At 35.6% G+C, this 19,215-nt stretch overlaps 1 protein-coding gene across 19 annotated transcripts in view; it reads right to left on the bottom strand.

Annotated features, from left to right (window-relative positions):
- The window catches only part of HDAC9 (histone deacetylase 9), a 1,028,404-nt gene that overhangs the window by 876,383 nt on the left and 132,806 nt on the right, over positions 1–19,215 (bottom strand). For all 19 annotated transcript variants that reach the window (XM_021102482.1, XM_021102481.1, XM_021102503.1 and 16 more), the window contains one exon: positions 10,603–10,722. In XM_021102482.1, the coding sequence (XP_020958141.1) occupies positions 10,603–10,624 (22 nt within the window). In that variant the 5' untranslated portion in view covers positions 10,625–10,722. The remainder of the gene's footprint in view (positions 1–10,602; positions 10,723–19,215) is intronic.

Here is a 19,215-nt window from a genome sequence, read left to right as displayed (position 1 = left end):
AGCAACCTGGGATCCAAGCCACATCTGCAACCTACACCACAGCTCATAGCAACGTCAGATCCTTAACCCACTGAGCAAGGCCAGAGAGCAAACCTGTATCCTCACGGACACTAGTCAGGTTGGTTTCCACTGAGCCATGATGGAAATTCCCTAACTTTTTTTATTATTATTATTTTTTTTGTCTTTCTACTTTATTTTATTTTTTTAATCATTTTTATTACCCTAACATTTTTTAAAGAGGACAATGACTTGATCAGATTTAGGCTGAAGGAAGAGTAACCTCAGAGGAGAAAACAGACTTGCTACCAGGAAGCTCAAAGCCAAATCCATTACTCTAGCAACTTCACAGAATCTTAGTATATGTACTAAACACGTTCATCTGATTTTCCTTCCTTAATTTCCTTTCTTTTTTTCATGTATTTTTATTTTTTAAAACTTATTATATAGATCCCAAATCCTTTTTGGAGTTAAGCAGGATAAAAGCAAAATAAAGAAAGAAAACTCAGAAATGTAGGAAGGCAGATGGGTAAGCGGATTATCAATTCTCCCAACAGAAGGGAAAATGAACTCTACTTTGACATGTTTCATTAAAATTCAGAGATTGAATAGCACACATTACCTAACACAAGTTATGGTATATATTATTTTTCCTCTTTCTATAATTGGCTTCCTGACTTTTCCTACTAATTTGTAGATCCTTTCACTGAAATAGTATTACCTTTAAAATCTGTTTTCTAATTTATTATTTCAATTTAAACATAAAACCAAAATAAGATACATCTAATTCTCCATTAAAAAATCAATCATCAAATTATAGACACAAAGATACAGATACAATCAAGAGTAACATAAAAACAATGCAAAAATAATTTTCATATCCATGTGCTCTTATTTTCTTAAAGCGGTTAAAAATATCTCTCATAAATACTTATTTAATAAAACATATAATGAGGGGAAATAGGGCTTCAGAAAGAATTACTTCACAATCACTGTGTTAATAATATATTACAACAGTATGCCCTAAAGACAATAATATTTCCAAAATATCCACACCTATGAACACACTGGGAAGACATCTGAGGTCCCAGTGACAAACCAAACACTATAATTACTTGCCATATTTTTTCCTATCAGATAGAGATTTTTAAAAGAGAGGTTCAAGATAATGTTCTGGTTTTTCCAATATGTACAGCAGTCTTAGATCTCCAGAAAGCACTCAAGATCAGAAAAACATAAGTAAGGTAATCAAGTAGCCTTTTTAGTAACAATAGACCCAGGAGGTACCACCAGCTTTTATTAAATATGCTCACAATTTGAGAGAGTCCAAACCTCATAAGCGGTTTTTCTTATTAACAATATGTTTCATTGTCATTTCAGCATTTCTTTCTGAAGAACAATTTCCTCTGAGAGTGAAAGATAAAAGATGAGTGCCCATATATGTGTAGCTATGACTACCTGCCTTCTCTCAGGACTCAAAGAATTCCAAGGAGGGCAAAATTATTAGGGCAAATTCCAACTGCAGAGGAAATTCCCCAGCTCAGCCAGTTGCCAGTGTAGCTGTAATATCAATAATGAAGAGAAAGTTTTCTTGGAAGAGTCTGGAAGTAAAGGTTAATTATGCAGTGCTGTCTGATGAGCAAGCATCTATCATAAAAGGAAAGAGCCTTATATAATCAAATGCCAGAAAGTTATCATGAAAAAAGACTTCAAACAATTTCACAGGCTACCCCAGAGTTTTCTATTTCCTGTTAATCAAACAAGATTTTAAAGAAAAACTTACAATAATTTAGTAAGGAGTCTTTCATTTTGAGTATTAAAGTGCCTCTGAAGTAACATAAACTAACATATGGAGCATACATTGATAGAATGTATTGATCATAATTTGCAAGGATAAGCATGACAAAATCAAACCTGCAACAATGCTTCACGTATTGGAAACTCAGAATTTTCTTGATCTATATAGCAAGACAGAAAGAACCAAGAAAATAAAAGGGCTAGGGAAACAGGTAAAGTATAATTACAATGTATAAGAAAAAACAAACATGTATTTTGGTCATAAAAGACACTTTTGCACATTTCCTCAGAACATACAGAACTTATTCTTATCTTACTAAACAATTTTATTTAGCATAATTTTTGTTTTCTAACTGTACGACAAATTGGAAGCAATAAATCGTAAACAGAGAAGACTGCTTATATACTGATATTCTCAAAAGATGAAAGATAAAAATTAAGAAATACAGAGAGAATCAAAGAAAGTAAAATATATTCGTGGCGCTTATATGGTCCTACATATCTCTGTATTCCCTGAAAGTTATTGTAATGTTGCAACACAATCACACATGGGCACATACACATGCATACACACAATTTTGGTACTCTGAAGAGCCAACCCCAAAGTACACAGAGGAAAAAACAAAAACTCTATAAAGGTCCACATACTGCTATAAACAAAAAACTGCCCATGTGCATTTTTCAGAAGTACCAAATTTTTGCTTATGGATCTTCAAATAGCCTAGCATTATTTTATAACTGCATTCATGAAAAGATCAGTATAAAAGAAGTATCTATCATCCATTGCTTATCTGGCCTAGATTTTCATGATCATATTTAAAACTATGAAGATGTTTAAAAGTGTGACTCCAATATACAATAAAAAGCAGACATAAGATATTGTGAATATTACTTTTCCTCAGTATACATGCAACTATACATTCAGATATATGATTTTTTTTTTGCAGTCTTCAGCTGTCACTGACATGACTTTTATACACTAGTTAAGAACACACAATATTCTACATTATACATATTATTCCCACTTTATGGGGAGTTCCACTAACAACAAGAACCTGAATTTTCTAACAGACAGACTGTTTTATGATTTAGCATAATTCTAAAGAAAGGCTTCATTAAGCAGCTCTTAGAAAATATACATAAATGGACATGCCCTGACTATAATATGCTTCTATCTCTCTAAAGGAATCTTATTTAACTCTGTAATAATTGGTTTAATGAAGAGTACATTAGGAAATCTTCCACCTCTTGCAAGAAATACCATATTTGTACTCCCAGGTAAATGTTTAAGATAAATGTGGTAGGGACTGGCCAGATATTCACAAAACCTTTTTTGTCCTCTTCCTGGAGTCCTGCTGGACTACATTTCCCAGCATCCTTTATAGTTACTTAACGACCATGTGACTAAATTCTACCCAATGAAATGTGAGTAGAAGCACTATGGCTATGGAAACTTTTTGAACATAATCCACTTCTTCCATTTCTCTTCCGCTTGATGTAGGGATGCACATTGACCTTAGAATCTATGAGCTGAAGAAGTATGAGTCACAGAATAGAAGCTGTCTGGGGCTCTGAATAGTCATTAGAAAAAGAACAGCCTACCATTTAGGAAAACCTTTTTAGTTTTTATTTATGTGAGCCAGAACTAACCTTTTCTGTTTGAATTAGTGCTACAATACTGAACACAATGAGAAACATATAAACTGAAATACGCACAAAAACTAATTGTTAAAAGCAAAGCTGAGAACAAATAAATGTACAAAGTAAAGGTTTGTATCTCTCTTTTAAAGCACTGTCTCTCAGGAACTGGAAAATGAATAAAATGCTCTTTCTGGTATATCTTTGAGACTTGAATATCTAGTTGAGAAGTTTAGATTTAGCAAAAGAAAAAGAATGAATCACTTAACTGTGAAGTTATAGTAATAAAAAATCTAAAACAATATTTAATAAATTTAGCACGCAGTATTTCCAACCAATACTATACTCTGTGATCATATTCTGTTACACCAAACTTAAAGGGACTAATTTATTTCATTATCTTAAAATATTTTTCTTGAACACTACTTGAAACAGATAATTAGCTGGGAGCTAGAAAATATTTTAGTTACATAGAGCTTAATGCAATAATATTTGACCTGCATTTCATTAAAAAGTCAACTGATTACTCATCCAGAGAAACTGTAACCTACTTGATCTGTCTTATAATTCTTTTACCATTCATTTTTTACAGTAACATATTACGGACAAATTGAAGAAAAAATACTCACTTGGACACCGTGATATTTGTTTGTAGCTTTGTCCTGGTTTTAGTTTCCTGCTTAATGACTAAATGGCACCACAGTGGGTAATGCACTGGAGTAAAAGTGGTGAATCATTAAAGAGTTTGTAAATTTTAAAAACAGGGGCAGGCCTTCTGGGTCCCATATGCTTCTAGAAAACCCAATGTTGTGCTGTATTAATTGAACCGTAAAGCTTTTATTAGTCCTCTTTAAAAATGCTTGCAGTGAAGCTTTTATTAATGTTTGCCCTCAAATTGTTTATACTACTTAGCATTTCCATAACAATTTTTATTTCAAAGAACTTTTTGATCATTAGTTAAATCTACTCTATATTTCTGTAAGAGAATTCAGCTGTTCAGCAAAACAGAGGCATGAAGGAAAAACTCAATGAATTTTTGCCCAAGATTTGCTGAAGAAAAAAGAAAAGGAAATGAATAGAAGATCTTGCCACAAAACTTTAGCTTATATAAATAGCTAGGTCCTCTCACTCAGTGGGTGGAATAGCTGTTATAAGTGTTCCCACAATGGTGAAAAAAGGAGAAATTAGCTTTTTTTTTTTTTTTTGCATTGGGCTTTGAAAACTAATGTTATAGGACTTGACCATACAGCTATCGTAACTCTACCATTCAAACTCAGTGAAGAGTCCACAAGGCCAGAACCTTATGTAATTTCAGGGGGCATCACATCCACTGTGCTCTATGTTTGTAAAATTCCTTTGGTTGCCTATTCATCAAAATTAAATTACATAAATTAGATTCATCAAAATTAAAAGTCATACTGGAATCATTCTAGGGTTGATGCAGCCTAATTCATTTACTCTTAAAAACATCCAGGCACAAATCATGTTTTCTATAATTTTGGGACCATACTACAAATATGACCTGGGTTAAATTAGTTAGAAATTTGTTCTAAGGAAAAAAAATGTACTCTATTTATTAAGAATCTCTTTGGTTCGAATCCACATAAAATCATGATGGTTTATTAGCAGAGAATACACATAAAGCCCTACAATTTTCCTGAAAAGTATTACCTCCTCTAGTTTTCAACAGCACTATCTTTTTGTTTATCAGAAAGCAAGATACCTGAGTTACAGCTTAGCTCACAGGAGAAATACCTATATTGAGATAGAATTTAATGATGTACTTTTTTATTTTTCCAGAGTCTCAATGAGGAACACTAGTATTTATCAGACAAATTAAAGAACACTTCTAGACTTTTGAAAAGTCACAGTGGAGAGCAACATGCAATATGTTATTTAATATCCCCTCCAGATCTACTGCATTAAGTCTTTGGGGGGAGGGCAGAGAGAATGGGGGAGGTCTTAGAATCTGTATTCTTAACAAGAACATCACATAATTTTTATTATCTGATATGTTAGGAAAACTCTAGCTTAGATGAGCCTTAAAAGCCGTTTCTTCTGCCACCTAGCAATCCTGATAAAAATTAACTAAATGGCACCTATATGCTGTACAGAAGAAATTAACTTCTGTTCCCCTATTTATTAAAACACTTAACACAGTGAATGGGCCAAAACTCTTTACTCTGTCTCCCCCACTAAATGATACTGTTGATAAAGGGTGGAAACGTTTTTAGTACTCTTTGTGTCCCCACTGCCTAACACAGAATGTATGCTTAATAAGATTTAAATGAATGACTCTGGGGTGTGGGATGGAAATCCTACAAAATTGGATTGTGATGATCATTGTACAACCATAAATGTAATAAATTCGTTGAGTAATTTAAAAAATAAAATAATAAATAAATGACTCTCAATTGCAGCAGCTGGCTGCCAGTCTTATTCATATAGTCTTCTCTCCATTCAGGCTCCTCAGGGTCCAAAAGCAATACCTAGTACTCTAACTTAGATCCTTCTTGGGGCAGCAAGATCAAAATAAAAACCAGTGAATTCTATATTCAAAGATCAGTACTTCTTGTTTGATTGAACACATGATCAAGACAGTAATATTTAGTACTTGATATCAACTATAGCTGAATATTGAGATAAAATTCTCATGAGAATGGGATCAATGCATGGGGAAAATAAGACTTCACACTATCCCAGAGAAAAGTTTCAAAAAAAAAACAAAAAACCCACTCTATTTCAAACATTGACTATAAAGAATTTCTGGAGCAATCGACGTTAAGTCTACTTTTTCTGGTGCATAATAACTCTTTAGAGCCCCTCGTGGAACAAAAGCAAAATAAATGGATGATTATTGCACAAGGTCGATTTAATTCCCTTTACGTAGTTTTTTTTTAAAAGGAGATGTAAGAAAAATCCTTTTTTTAAGTCAAACAATTAGGTTATTTCTTACCGGTAGAAAATACATGGCATCATAAGATACACACTAATAGTAGCAGAAGAATGTTTTAATGCCTGTGGCCAGAACGTTTTCCTTTTTATATGCAGAATGCATTTCAGGTCTCTAATCATAGATTGTACTTACAATAAATATAGGATTCCTACCCACCTGATCTATTTGCTATGACTTTCTTCAGTTCAGACTTCATTCATAAAAACTTCCCAAACACAATTGGTTAAGACCGCTGTAGGAGTTCCTGTCATGGCTCAGCAGTTAGCAAACCTGACTAGCATCCATGAGGACGTGGGTTCGATCCTTGGCCTCCAGCGTTGCCATGAGATGTGGTGTAGGTCGCAGATGCTGCTTGGATCCAGTGTTGCTATGGCTCTGGAGTAGACTGTTGGCTACAGTTCCAATTGCCCCTAGCCTGGAAACCTCCATATGCTGTGACTGCAGCCCTAAAAGACAAAAAGACCAAAAAAAAAAAAAAAAACCCTCTGTAAAATGCTGTTCTCAACAGACCAGACTAGAATCATGCATAGGAAAGAAAGTACATAACGAAATTTTAATGACTCAAAAGTCAAATGAGCTTCACTTTGTGGCTGTCTCATTTCTCACTCCCTCTTCTAGCTGAACAAGTATCATGGCCAGCAAGAACTTCCTCATCAAAATAGCAGCCTCAAAGGACATTTTCAAATTATAAAATCAACATTCTCAGGGTCAGTGTATGCTGATTGCAACCGTCAAATATTACTAGTTGTGAGCCAGTGTCAGGTATATGTGGAATTAATCAAAGTCTTTGGTATTACTTCACTTTGTGTTTTTGAAAAGAAGTCCAATGTATCTGACCATCTTAAGTATTCCATTTACATACAGGAACTCTGTATTTTAAAATAATGCTATAAATTGTTATCATCCTGAGCATAAGAAGCTGAGCTATACATACACACACAGCTATACATATACATCTCTGTCTTCACATGCGCCTTGAAGCATGACTTCACAGCCACTTTCTACATAACCAACAACATACACTGCATGGACAAGAAGATTTCTATTTAACCTCAAATCCTCTTTAATCATGTTTCCTTCTTCTCCCTTAAGCGTTAGATGCATGCACTCTTCTGTTTTCCTTTTCTTCTTTATCTCACAAAGTTCAGTAAATGTTACTTCTGACCATGTATTTTACACACACACACACACACACACACACACACACACACACACCCACCCCATTTCTATAGTTTTCTTTCCCAGTATACTTTATCTCTTAAGTAGTTAGCAATGAAAATCTCACTTCTACCCTCCCTCTGTTCCATACATAAGATGAGAAAAGGAATAGTGAAATCACCCTAACACTGGCCTCCCCAAAATCATTACTTTTAGAATGAAATTAGAAGTAATGCTGATCCTTCTGAGAAATGATCTAAGGTGCCCATAGTTCACATGAACTATCTCCATCAAATTTTCTCACTTGTTTGTTTTCCTGTCAAATTGGTCCACTTTTCTCTAAACATGCAAAATTTTTAAATATTCCTTACTACATTGTATTGATTCTCTTTTTCAAAGGCTGTCAAAATTTTTCTGTATTCATTCACTGCAAAGTAGTTATCTTTAAGTAGGGTTCAATGGGTTAAACTGGAAGTCTAACCACTTACGATAGTGTCTAATGGTATTACATGTTTCGCATTAAAAATAAGTGGGTCCATTGTGAAATTCTACCATATGCAACAGATGAATGGACTGGAAGGGTATTATGCTAAGTGAAACAAAGCAAAGAAAGACAGATACATGGAATCTAAAAAAAAACCCAACAAACTAGTGAATGTAACAAAAAAGAAACAGACTCAGGGATATAGAGAGCAATCTAGTTGGCTACCAGTGGGGAGAGGGAAGAGGGAAGGGGCAATATGGGGTTAAGGGGTTAAGAGGTACAAACCAATACGTATAAAATAAGCTACAAGGATATATTATACAGCACAGAAAATATAGCCAATGTTTTATAATAACTATAAATGGAGTATAAGCTTTAAAAATTGTGACTCATTATACTGTAACCTGTAAAATAAATATTATTATACATTAATTATACTTAAATTTAAAAAGGAAAGAAAAAAATAAGTGGGTCCAAGTCCATACATCCTAGAAAGATGCTAAAAAAAGACCATATAGACACTGAAATTGCTGTACTTGCACTATTTACAAGTTAGTTAAGTATGATAAATTGGGTTTAATTATAATTTGGATTCAAAATTTCCCCATATAGTTGCATCCTTCAACCTTCAACCATCAAGGGTATCTGCACTTTTTACCCATTTAATGATTACATAGAAATGCCATTTCAAATGTTTCACTTGGATACAGTTGCTGTCACTGTCAAAAATTCCATTTTCCCATGGTTCAATCTGCCCTGCCACTCTTCTGTGAAGTAAAACTGGGAGGTAAACAATGTGGACAGGATATGGGGGAGGAAGGCAGAGAATAAAGGGACAGGGACAATTTTATAAAAGTCTAGTTTCTGTCCTTTACAATTAAAGACAATCCCCTATATAAATTTTAGACAGTAACTTTAGAAATGGAGGAAATTTTCTGCCACATTCATACTTAGCCAATTTGTTCCAATTGCTTGTAATATGTTTTTAATGACTCTAACATATTCTACCACAAGAAAAAAAAATGTTTGACTATGGTAGTTCTAAATTAAATGCCTCTTTTAAATTATGTAATTTTGAAACATTAAAGTTATATACAAATCAATATATAATGTATATTTAAATGTAATATATGCATATATAAAACACACACATCATTTTAAGTCCAACTCAATAGAAAGGACAGTAATAATACACCATAATTGTGATAAGTAATGCACAGAGGGCTGCCTGTAAGGGTGGGGGTGTGGAGGGAGGAGAGGATGGAGGCAAGCAGAGGTGGAGGAAGGAACGGGACTAGCAAGCTAGATCAGTGCTTTCCAAAGTGTAGTCCTCAGGCAGCAGTAGCCTCACCGGGGGGAAACTTATAAGTATCACAATTCCTGGGACCCACCTAAGATCTACTGAATCAAAAACTTTGAGAATGGGGCTTGATTTTAACAAGCCCTCCCAGTGATGCTAAAGTTGGAGAAACACTGCACTGCAAGGACTCAGAGATAAGAGGCCTGTGTAACTCTTCATGTGCTTATTCAGATGACAACGCCAATTATAAATCATGATTGTGAAGAAAGATTCTGGAATATCTTTACTACATCATTTAGAATCAACAATTACAGTTGTACGCGCCAAAACCTTTCAGTTCCAAATTCAACATACAAGCTGGCAGCCTGTTGGAGCTCTGGGAAAGGTTGATGAGACATTGGAATTCCAGAGCAGCTGATCTGGGTGTGGCACTCCACAGACTGAAAATCTTGGCAAAAGATTTCCCTTTATAAACTCTGAATAAAATATTACATTAGCTTCAACCTCAGGAGTTGGATAACTCAAAGATACCAACGTGCTGAGAGATTTTTTTTTAAAGAATATATAGAAATAAATACTCCTACAATGATTCAAACAGAAAATTCTTTTTAAATTTCTCTATGTTTAACATATGATATCTGAAACTACTCCATCATTTTTAAGACTTGGATTGTGTTTGTTCCCAAAGTGACACCCTGTTCCTGGAGAAATGGGTGTTGGCTGTGCTTATCACAACACTACATGAGCCACACATTACACTGGACTCAGAGGAAGCAGGTGCTGAGATTATAATTAAACATGTATGTAGGAAACAGGAGTGGCAGCAAAGAAGGGCAGGGAGGAGAAATATCCTTCCTGTGTGTCAAAGAGAAGGAGGAGGAAAATGAGTCCACAAGCTGATATCCAAAGCCTATGACACAATTTAAAACATACAGACACGGACTCAGAAAGACTATGGATATGAATTAGATGCCTACAACATATTTAATAAATATTTATAACTTCATAAAATTCAATCCAAATGTTACATTAGCAGAAGAACTAAAGCCCAGTGCTCAGATAATAATTCAAATGAAATTAATTGCCTGGAAAGCAAGATGGTTACATAACAAAGGATTAGCTATAGAACACAAAATTCAAAATTCATTGTATCCACACATCCTCATCAGAATAAAAAGTCCTTTCATAAGTTAAATTGCTTGGTTTGAAGCAACACAAAGCAACATCTTTCATATTACATCTGTTAATAGCTTAAGAAACAACCAAACTGACCAGGCTGCACTGGTGAACTCATCACGGGAATCAGGAGAAGGACTAATGGGCTGGGATGCAGATTCACAACCTTCCTTCAGCTGGCAACGCTGGTCCACGAGAGGCTGGGAAAGGGGAAACCTAGAACATAGAAAAATGAATGTATATTATATAGATTATGGCAAGCCACCCAGGAAAATAAACAGAGAACCAGCCTTAGAGTCTCAGCTCAGCCACAGCTCAACCTAGAGGCTTTGAGGCCAGGTTGAATCCATCAATCTTAAGTTTTCATTTCTAAAAGAGCAAATTTACCAGTCTGTTTAAAGCACAAAAATACTGCAAACATCAAAGTAAAATAATAGGGAATATTGTTACAAAGTACTGTTACACATATTACCATATTTTGTATCATTTTCACATCAATAAAAAGCACTTCACATAATTATAATTAGCTTCCTATGTACTTCCTATTCTAACTTGTTTGCTGTTATCATTATTACAGAATTTTTTTTTTTTTTTTTGCAATTTTGGGATACAGGTATCTTATTACATAGTGTCCTTAACTATCATGGTCAAAGGTTACTACAGACAAGGACTTGTTGGTAAAACAAAAAACAAACAAAAAAGTTTCAATGGATTAAAAAAAAAAAAAAATGGAACAAACACACCATAAACTATAAGGGTGACCGAAAAGTCCCATTACAACTTCCATTTCCTCTTGAAGTCTTTTGCAATCTTGTTCCAGCCAAAAGTAATAACAACCATAGTCTTTCTAGGAGTGGCACTTACAGGATGGACTTCTTGAAAGGAATTTAAGGGACTTTCTGCTTTTAATTTGAATATACTCTCACTTCTAGACATTGCAGCAGAGGAAAAGCAATTGGAAGGACATTCTCCTCACAGTTTACTGGAACGTCAAAGTTTAAAAAAAAAAAGAAGAGGAAGAAGAAACTTTTAAAGTTGTACTTAATTAGTTTCTTACAAAAATAGTATATCCCAATTGCACTATTTTTATAGACAGAATGCTGTAACTCTGAGAATTGTACATCTCCTTATCTTGAGAATCCAACATATTTATTGTGACTCGTTTTCCCTTCAGTATTTTGAAAGTGTTATTACTATTTTTGCCCAAGTGTATAAATCAGGATATAAATACATATCTCCTTTGAAGAACTATATAACATCACTAAAAATACCTATAATACTTCAAATGGCCTCAAAATAGAAGTATGCTAGTTATTAAAAACAATTAAGAGTTAAGTAGAGTCATCAGTTCTATCAGGCTACTTTTTACCACATCTTTTGCGCTGGATATACATTAAAATTTAGAAACAATATAATGTAAGTTTTTATAAATCTCCTTCAAATATTATACTGATATGCTTATTTTGTCAGCATTATTTAAAGAATCTTTATTTCCAGGTTCATAAGAAAGTTATATTTCTACAAAAAAAAAAGATGAAACTTGAAGAGTGGAAAATTCCTTTGATTTCTGTATCAGCAAACAGATATTCTCATAGTAGCTTCTACATAAAAAGATGTCAATGTCATACTTTAAAGTAATAACATCATTTGCATAGTTCTTTATTGTTACAAAGTACTGTTACACATACTACCATATTTTGTATCATTTTCACATCAACCATACTAATAGATACTTGTAACTTCCCTCCCCACCCTCATAGATGAGAAAATTGAGATGTCATGTGCTTCATAATTAAAAGGTAATGATGCAAAATCAAAGTTGAGAGAGATTTGGAGTTCCCCTTGGTTCAGCATAAACAAACCTGACTGGCATCCATGAGGATGTGGGTTCAATCCCTGACCTTGCTCAGTGGGTTAAGGATCTGGCATTGCCCCAAGATGCAGCATAGATCACAGATGCAGCCCATATCTAGCATTGCTGGGGCTGTGGCATAGGCTGGTGGCTGCAGCTCTGATTTGACCCCTAGCCTGGGAACTTCCACATGCTGCAAGTGCAGCCCTAAAAAGGAAAAAAAAAAAAAGTTGAGTGAGATTTGAATTTATAGACTATCTAAAATCAGTGAGTGTGGACTTGGAGTTATCTGGCATTTTAATTTCTTTATGGCAACTGAAATATTTATAAATGCTCTTGATACATTCTTGATTCTCAGTGTCATTACTTGATTTTAAATTAAAAATAACAAAAGGGAAGGGACAGGAAACTTTAAGAAAATGTAAATGAAGCAGCATGGAAGTGTACCTCCCATTGGATGCATAGCTATTTTGTTTAAAAAAAAAATCTTTTTAATCAATAATGTTGCTTTGTACAATTGACATTGCATATTTACAAATACAACTCAACTGAATCAATACTCTCCAACAGCTGAACAGTGGTAATACATACCAAAGCCAAAGTTTTGCTATTTATTCCAAAATCCAAAATTAAAAAGATGTTTCTATTTCTACATACTTCTGCCATTTATTTCCACAAACACACATAACAACTGTCCACGAAAAGCTGATTCATGTCTAGTTATATAATTGCTGAGTTTCATCTTCATAGCTCTAGACTTGAGTTGCAAAGTGAATCTCAGACAGAAATATAAATTTTGCTTCCAAAATACCATCATTAAATACCTTTTTAAAATTTAAACTACTCTCCTTGCCATTCAACCTTTTTAATAACTGCCTAATCATAATATATTCTTCTAAAATTATGAAAGCCTTGTTATCTGAACACTATTATAAAGAAAATTAATATGCAATTCTATGAAACTAGTTGATGCATACTAATTTCCATTTATTACATCTACATTCCCAATGAGCCACATTAAACCAAAGTTATCACAAAACCTATAGCTGCATAACTGACATATGGTCATTTAAAGAGCTCTCCTAAAATGTTTCCAATGTTTCAGGGGTATCGATACTCTACGTGTATATGCATATTGTGTGTGTGTGCATGTGTGTACACACAAGCTTCCCTCTATTCATAGACAGCAAAATTAGTGGGTTAGCAGCCCTATTCAAAACTGATACAGAATTTGACACAAATTAAGACCGTTCTGAGCTGCTTGTGTCAGTAGGGGAACATTTGTCCATGAGAAAGGGGAATTTATTCTTAAACCTTCCCACACTTCTTTATCTAAATGGACTAGAGAGAAATAGACTATTTTCTTAGGAAAGGAAAGTTTTCCCTTGTATATTAGTCATTCTTATGATAAGTCTAGGAAACCAGCCTTCTCTTGGGTAGATAAGTGAAAAAAAGAAAAAGAAAGTTATGCTGATTGTAAGTACAGACTATTAAAGCAGATACAGAAATACATCCACCTTCAATAATAGTTTCAATTAATTTTCACACTAATTTGTCTATGCTGTAAAAATTTATATATGTATATATATGCACATTTCATGACATAAATACAAACACAATGAGTGCAAAACCGATGCTATAAATCTTTTACCCACTGAGATTCCAGAAGCATTATTTTTCAATTATATTCCTTGAACCACCCAAATCTACAATAAGGGCCTAAGAGTTTTGGCTTCAAAAAGGTCATCTCTGACTACATTTTGGTCAGCTGTCCATAAGTAAATTATTTCTATACTGTCCTGGGATATAGCTCAGGGCAACAGCCCAAAGAAGTGACATCTTGCAACAGCTTAGCTTACCTGTACAGACAGGGAAAGTGAGGAAATTAACACATTACACTGGCCCAGACTACCCTCTCTCATTAACATCATTGATCATTGTGGAGGTGGTTCCACAGGTCCTTGAACCAGTCCACCTACAAGATCTATTCCATAGTAATAACATGGCAAATCAGCAGAGCCTTACAGGTCATAAAGAAATTGCATAAAGATTATTTCCTCAATCTTCGCAACAGCCCTCAGGAACAGACTGAGGAAACCATTTTTATTTCCATTTTACAGATGAGGAATTTGAGGCTAATGAGAGTTTCAGGAATTTATTCAAAGACATGTAGCTGACAAATGGGAGGACTGGCCTCTTAGTCCAGTGATCTCTTTGTTTTATCATAGGGGATTACAGGTCATTCTAACAAAGCTTCATGAATACCAAGACTTACCTACCTACTCATCACAATTTCAGAACTGACTCACTGAGTTACAGGTCCTTACCAAAGAACTTATCTAGCCATTGAATAGACTGAACTCAATCACAAAAACAATCAAATAAATTGAAAAGTTATAATGAATGTCTACAAGGATTGTCACAGTATAAGCTTTCATATTTGACTTAGACTTCATCTGACCACTACAATCTTTATTTTTGCTTTTTGGTTTTTTCAGCCACACCAGCAGCATATGGAAGTTCCCGGGCCAGGGATCAAATCTGAGCCAGAGCTGCGACCTACGCCACACTTGTGGCAACACCAGATCCTTAACCCATTGTGCTGGGCTGGGACTTGAACCTGTGCCTCCACAGCAATAAGCAAGATCGTTAACCCAGTACACCACAACAGGAACTCCAACATCAGTTTTTTTAAAACTGTGACCTGACTTCTTATTTCTGTTTCCTTTTTTTTTTTTCCCTTTCAGGCAAGTGGCATTATTTTGGACAGGATGTCAATGAGAAAGTAGAATATTTTTGTAGTCTGTGTAGTTAACAAAAACTATGCGTTTCTAATATATCTTTCACAGACTTAGGTCACATTGTAAAGCACAGTTCAGCCTACAAAGCCACTGACATGTATCTGCAAATCCTGCTCTTCTGAGATTGGAACCACTAGTCCCAGGTCCTCTGTATAGTAGGCTTAAGGGGCAGATTCAATTCATGGCATCCACTGTACAGGGTATTGAGTTTCAGGAGGTTCATCAGACCTAGAAACTCTGTCCTATGCCTCAGAACCTGAAATTCTACCATAATTTCATTTTTAGAGAAAATACACTAGAAAATCACTTTTTTTCTTTAAAAAGTATTATTTTTATCTTTTATACAATTTTAAAGGTTATGCTTTAATGACCAGTTATTTCAAAATACTGGCTATTGGGAGTTCCCATAGTGCTCAGTAGAAACGAATCCAACTAGTGTCCATGAGGCCTCAGGTTTGATCCCTGGCCTCATTTAGTAGGTTAAGGCTCTGGCATTGCCGTGAGCAGTGGTGTGGGTTGCAGACGCGGCTCTGGTCTGGCATTGCTGTGGCTGTGGCAAAGGCCGGCAGAGACAGCTCTGATTCAACCCCTAACCTGGGAACCTCCTCATGAAGTGGGTGCAGGCCTTAAAAAAAAAAAAAAAAAAAAGGAGTTCCCGTTGTGGCACAGTTAAAACAAATCCAACTAGCAACCATGAGGTTGTGGGTTCGATCCCTGGCCTTGCTCAGTGGGTTAAGGATCTAGCATTGCTGTGAGCTGTGGGGTAGGTCACAGACTCGGCTCAGATCCCGAGTTGTTGTGGCTGTGGTGTAGACCAGCAGCTGTAGCTCCGATTTGACCCCAGCCTAGGAACCTCCATATGCTGTCAGTATGACCCTAAAAAAGAAAAGAAAAGAAAAGAAAAAAAAAAAGAAAAAGACAAAATACTGGGTATAGTCACCATGTTATACAATACATCCTAGAAGCCAATCTTACACCCAATAGTTTGTACCTGAAAGTTCAGAATTAAACTAAGTAGTATAGCTTGCTTATATTCTGTGAGAGATGTCACTCTCTCTAAACCATGATCAAATTCTGGACTGAAAGTTTTCTCCTACTGGTGAAATACAAGTGTAACCATTTTTCAACAACCAGGCAACTTGAGTTTTTACTTGTTAATCGAAACAGCCAGGCAGGCTATTTCTAGCACACATCTGTGTATCCTATAGGATTGCAGCCTGTACACTCTTACCCTCAAATCATTTCTCTTATTTCAAATTTAGACTTTCATCCAGCAACTATCAAGCACTACCTACCTTATCTCGGCCTATCAGTATACTACTATCTCATCTCTGTCATTCAACCTGTTTGGTTTCTTTTTTCTTTTTGCTCATCCCAAATGTTTTAACTTTTTTTTTTTTTTTTCTTTTTAGAGCCCCACCTGTGGCATATCGAAGTTCCCAGGCTAGGGGTCGAATTGGAGCTGCAGCTGCCAGCCTACACCACAGCCACAGCCACAGCCACAAAGGATCCAAGCCACATCTGTGACCTATTATGCAGCTTGCAGCAAACACTAGATCTTAAACCCACTGAATGAGTCAGGGAACCGAACCCACATCCTCATAGAGACAATGTCAGGGCCTTAACTTGTGGAGCCACAATGGGAATTCCTATTTTTTTTTTTTTTTTTTTAGTTATTTTCATTTTTTTTTTTTTATTTATTTTATTTTCCCACTGTACAGCAAGGGGGTCAGGTCATCCTTACATGTATACATTACAATTACAGTTTTTCCCCCACCATTTCTTCTGTTGCACCATGAGTATCTAGACATAGTTCTCAATGCTATTCAGCGGGATCTCCTTGTAAATCTATTCTAGGTCGTGTCTGATAAGCCTAAGCTCCCGATCCCTCCCACTCCCTCCCCCTCCCATCAGGCAACCACAAGTCTCTTCTCCAAGTCCATGATTTTCTTTTCTGAGGAGATGTTCATTTGTGCTGGATATTAGATTCCAGTTATAAGTGATATCATATGGTATTTGTCTTTGTCTTTCTGGCTCATTTCACTCAGGATGAGATTCTCTAGTTCCATCCATGTTGCTGCAAATGGCATGATGTCATCCTTTTTTATGGCTGAGTAGTATTCCATTGTGTATATATACCACCTCTTCCGAATCCAATCCTCTGTCGATGGACATTTGGATTGTTTCCATGTCCTGGCTATTGTGAATAGTGCTGCAATGAACATGCAGGTGCATGTGTCTCTTTTAAGTAGAGCTTTGTCTGGATAGATGCCCAAGAGTGGGATTGCAGGGTCATATGGAAGTTCTATGTATAGATTTCTAAGGTATCTCCATACTGTTCTCCATAGTGGCTGTACCAGTTGACATTCCCACCAACAATGCAGGAGGGTTCCCTTTTCTCCACAGCCCCTCCAGCACTTGTTATTTGTGGATTTATTAATGATGGCCATTCTGACTGGTGTGAGGTGGTATCTCATGGTAGTTTTGATTTGCATTTCTCTTATAATCAGCGATGTTGAGCATTTTTTCATGTGTTTGTTGGCCATCTGTATATCTTCTTTGGAGAAATGTCTATTCAGGTCTTTTGCCCATTTTTCCATTGATTGATTGGTTTTTTTGCTGTTGAGTTGTATAAGTTGCTTATATATTCTAGAGATTAAGCCCTTGTCAGTTGCATCATTTGAAACTGTTTTCTCCCATTCTGTAAGTTGTCGTTTTGTTTTCTTTTGGGTTTCCTTTGCTGTGCAAAAGCTTTTCAGTTTGATGAGGTCCCATGGGTTTATTTTTGCTCTAATTTCTATTGCTTTGGGAGACTGACCTGAGAAAATATTCATGATGTTGATGTCAGAGAGTGTTTTGCCTATGTTTTCTTCTAGGAGTTTGATGGTGTCCTGTCGTATATTTAAGTCTTTCAGCCATTTGGAGTTTATTTTTGTGCATGGTGTGAGGGTGTGTTCTAGTTTCATTGCTTTGCATACAGCTGTCCAGGTTTCCCAGCAATGCTTGCTGAATAGACTTTCCTTTTCCCATTTTATGTTCTTGCCTCCCTTGTCAAAGATTAATTGACCATAGGTGTCAGGGTTAATTTCCGGATTCTCTATTCTGTTCCATTGGTCTGTCTGTCTGTTTTGATACCAGTACCACACTGTTTTGATGACTGTGGCTTTGTAGTATTTCTTGAAGTCTGGGAGAGTTATGCCTCCTGCTTGGTTTTTGTTTCTCAGGATTGCTTTGGCGATTCTGGGTCTTTTGTGGTTCCATATAAATGTTTGGATTGTTTGTTCTAGTTCTGTGAACAATGTCATGGGTAATTTGATAGGGATTGCATTGAATCTGTAGATTGCTTTGGGTAGGATGGCCATTTTCACAATATTGATTTTTCCAATCCAGGAACATGGAATATCTTTCCATTTCTTTACATCTTCTTTGATTTCTTTGATTAAGGTTTTATAGTTCTCGGCATATAGGTCCTTTACTTCTTTGGTCAGGTGTATTCCGAGGTATTTGATTTTGTGTGGTACAATTTTAAAAGGTATCGTATTTTTGTATTCCTTTTCTAATGTTTCATTGCTGGTATACAGAAATGCAACTGACTTCTGAATGTTAATCTTATATCCTGCCACTTTGCTGAATTTATTAATCAGTTCAAGGAGTTTTGGGGTTGAGTCCTTAGGGTTTTCTAGGTATAGTATCATGTCATCTGCCTACAGTGACAGTTTGATCTCTTCTCTTCCTATATGGATGCCTTTGATTTCTTTTGTTTGTCTAATTGCTGTGGCTAAGACTTCCAAAACGATGTTGAAGAGCAGTGGTGAGAGTGGGCATCCCTGTCTTGTTCCAGATTTGAGTGAGAAGGCTTTCAGTTTTTCCCCATTGAGGATTATATTTGCTGTGGGTTTCTCATAAATGGCTTTGATTATATTCAGGAATGTTCCCTCTATACCCACTTTGGCGAGGGTCTTGATCATGAATGGATGTTGAACTTTGTCAAATGCTTTTTCTGCGTCTATTGAGATGATCATATGATTTTTGACTTTTTTTGGGGGGAATTCCTAT

This window comes from Sus scrofa, chromosome 9 (assembly GCF_000003025.6).
Source record: "Sus scrofa isolate TJ Tabasco breed Duroc chromosome 9, Sscrofa11.1, whole genome shotgun sequence".
Classification (NCBI taxonomy): Eukaryota; Metazoa; Chordata; class Mammalia; order Artiodactyla; family Suidae; genus Sus; species Sus scrofa.
This window is presented reverse-complemented; position numbering and strand designations above follow the sequence as displayed.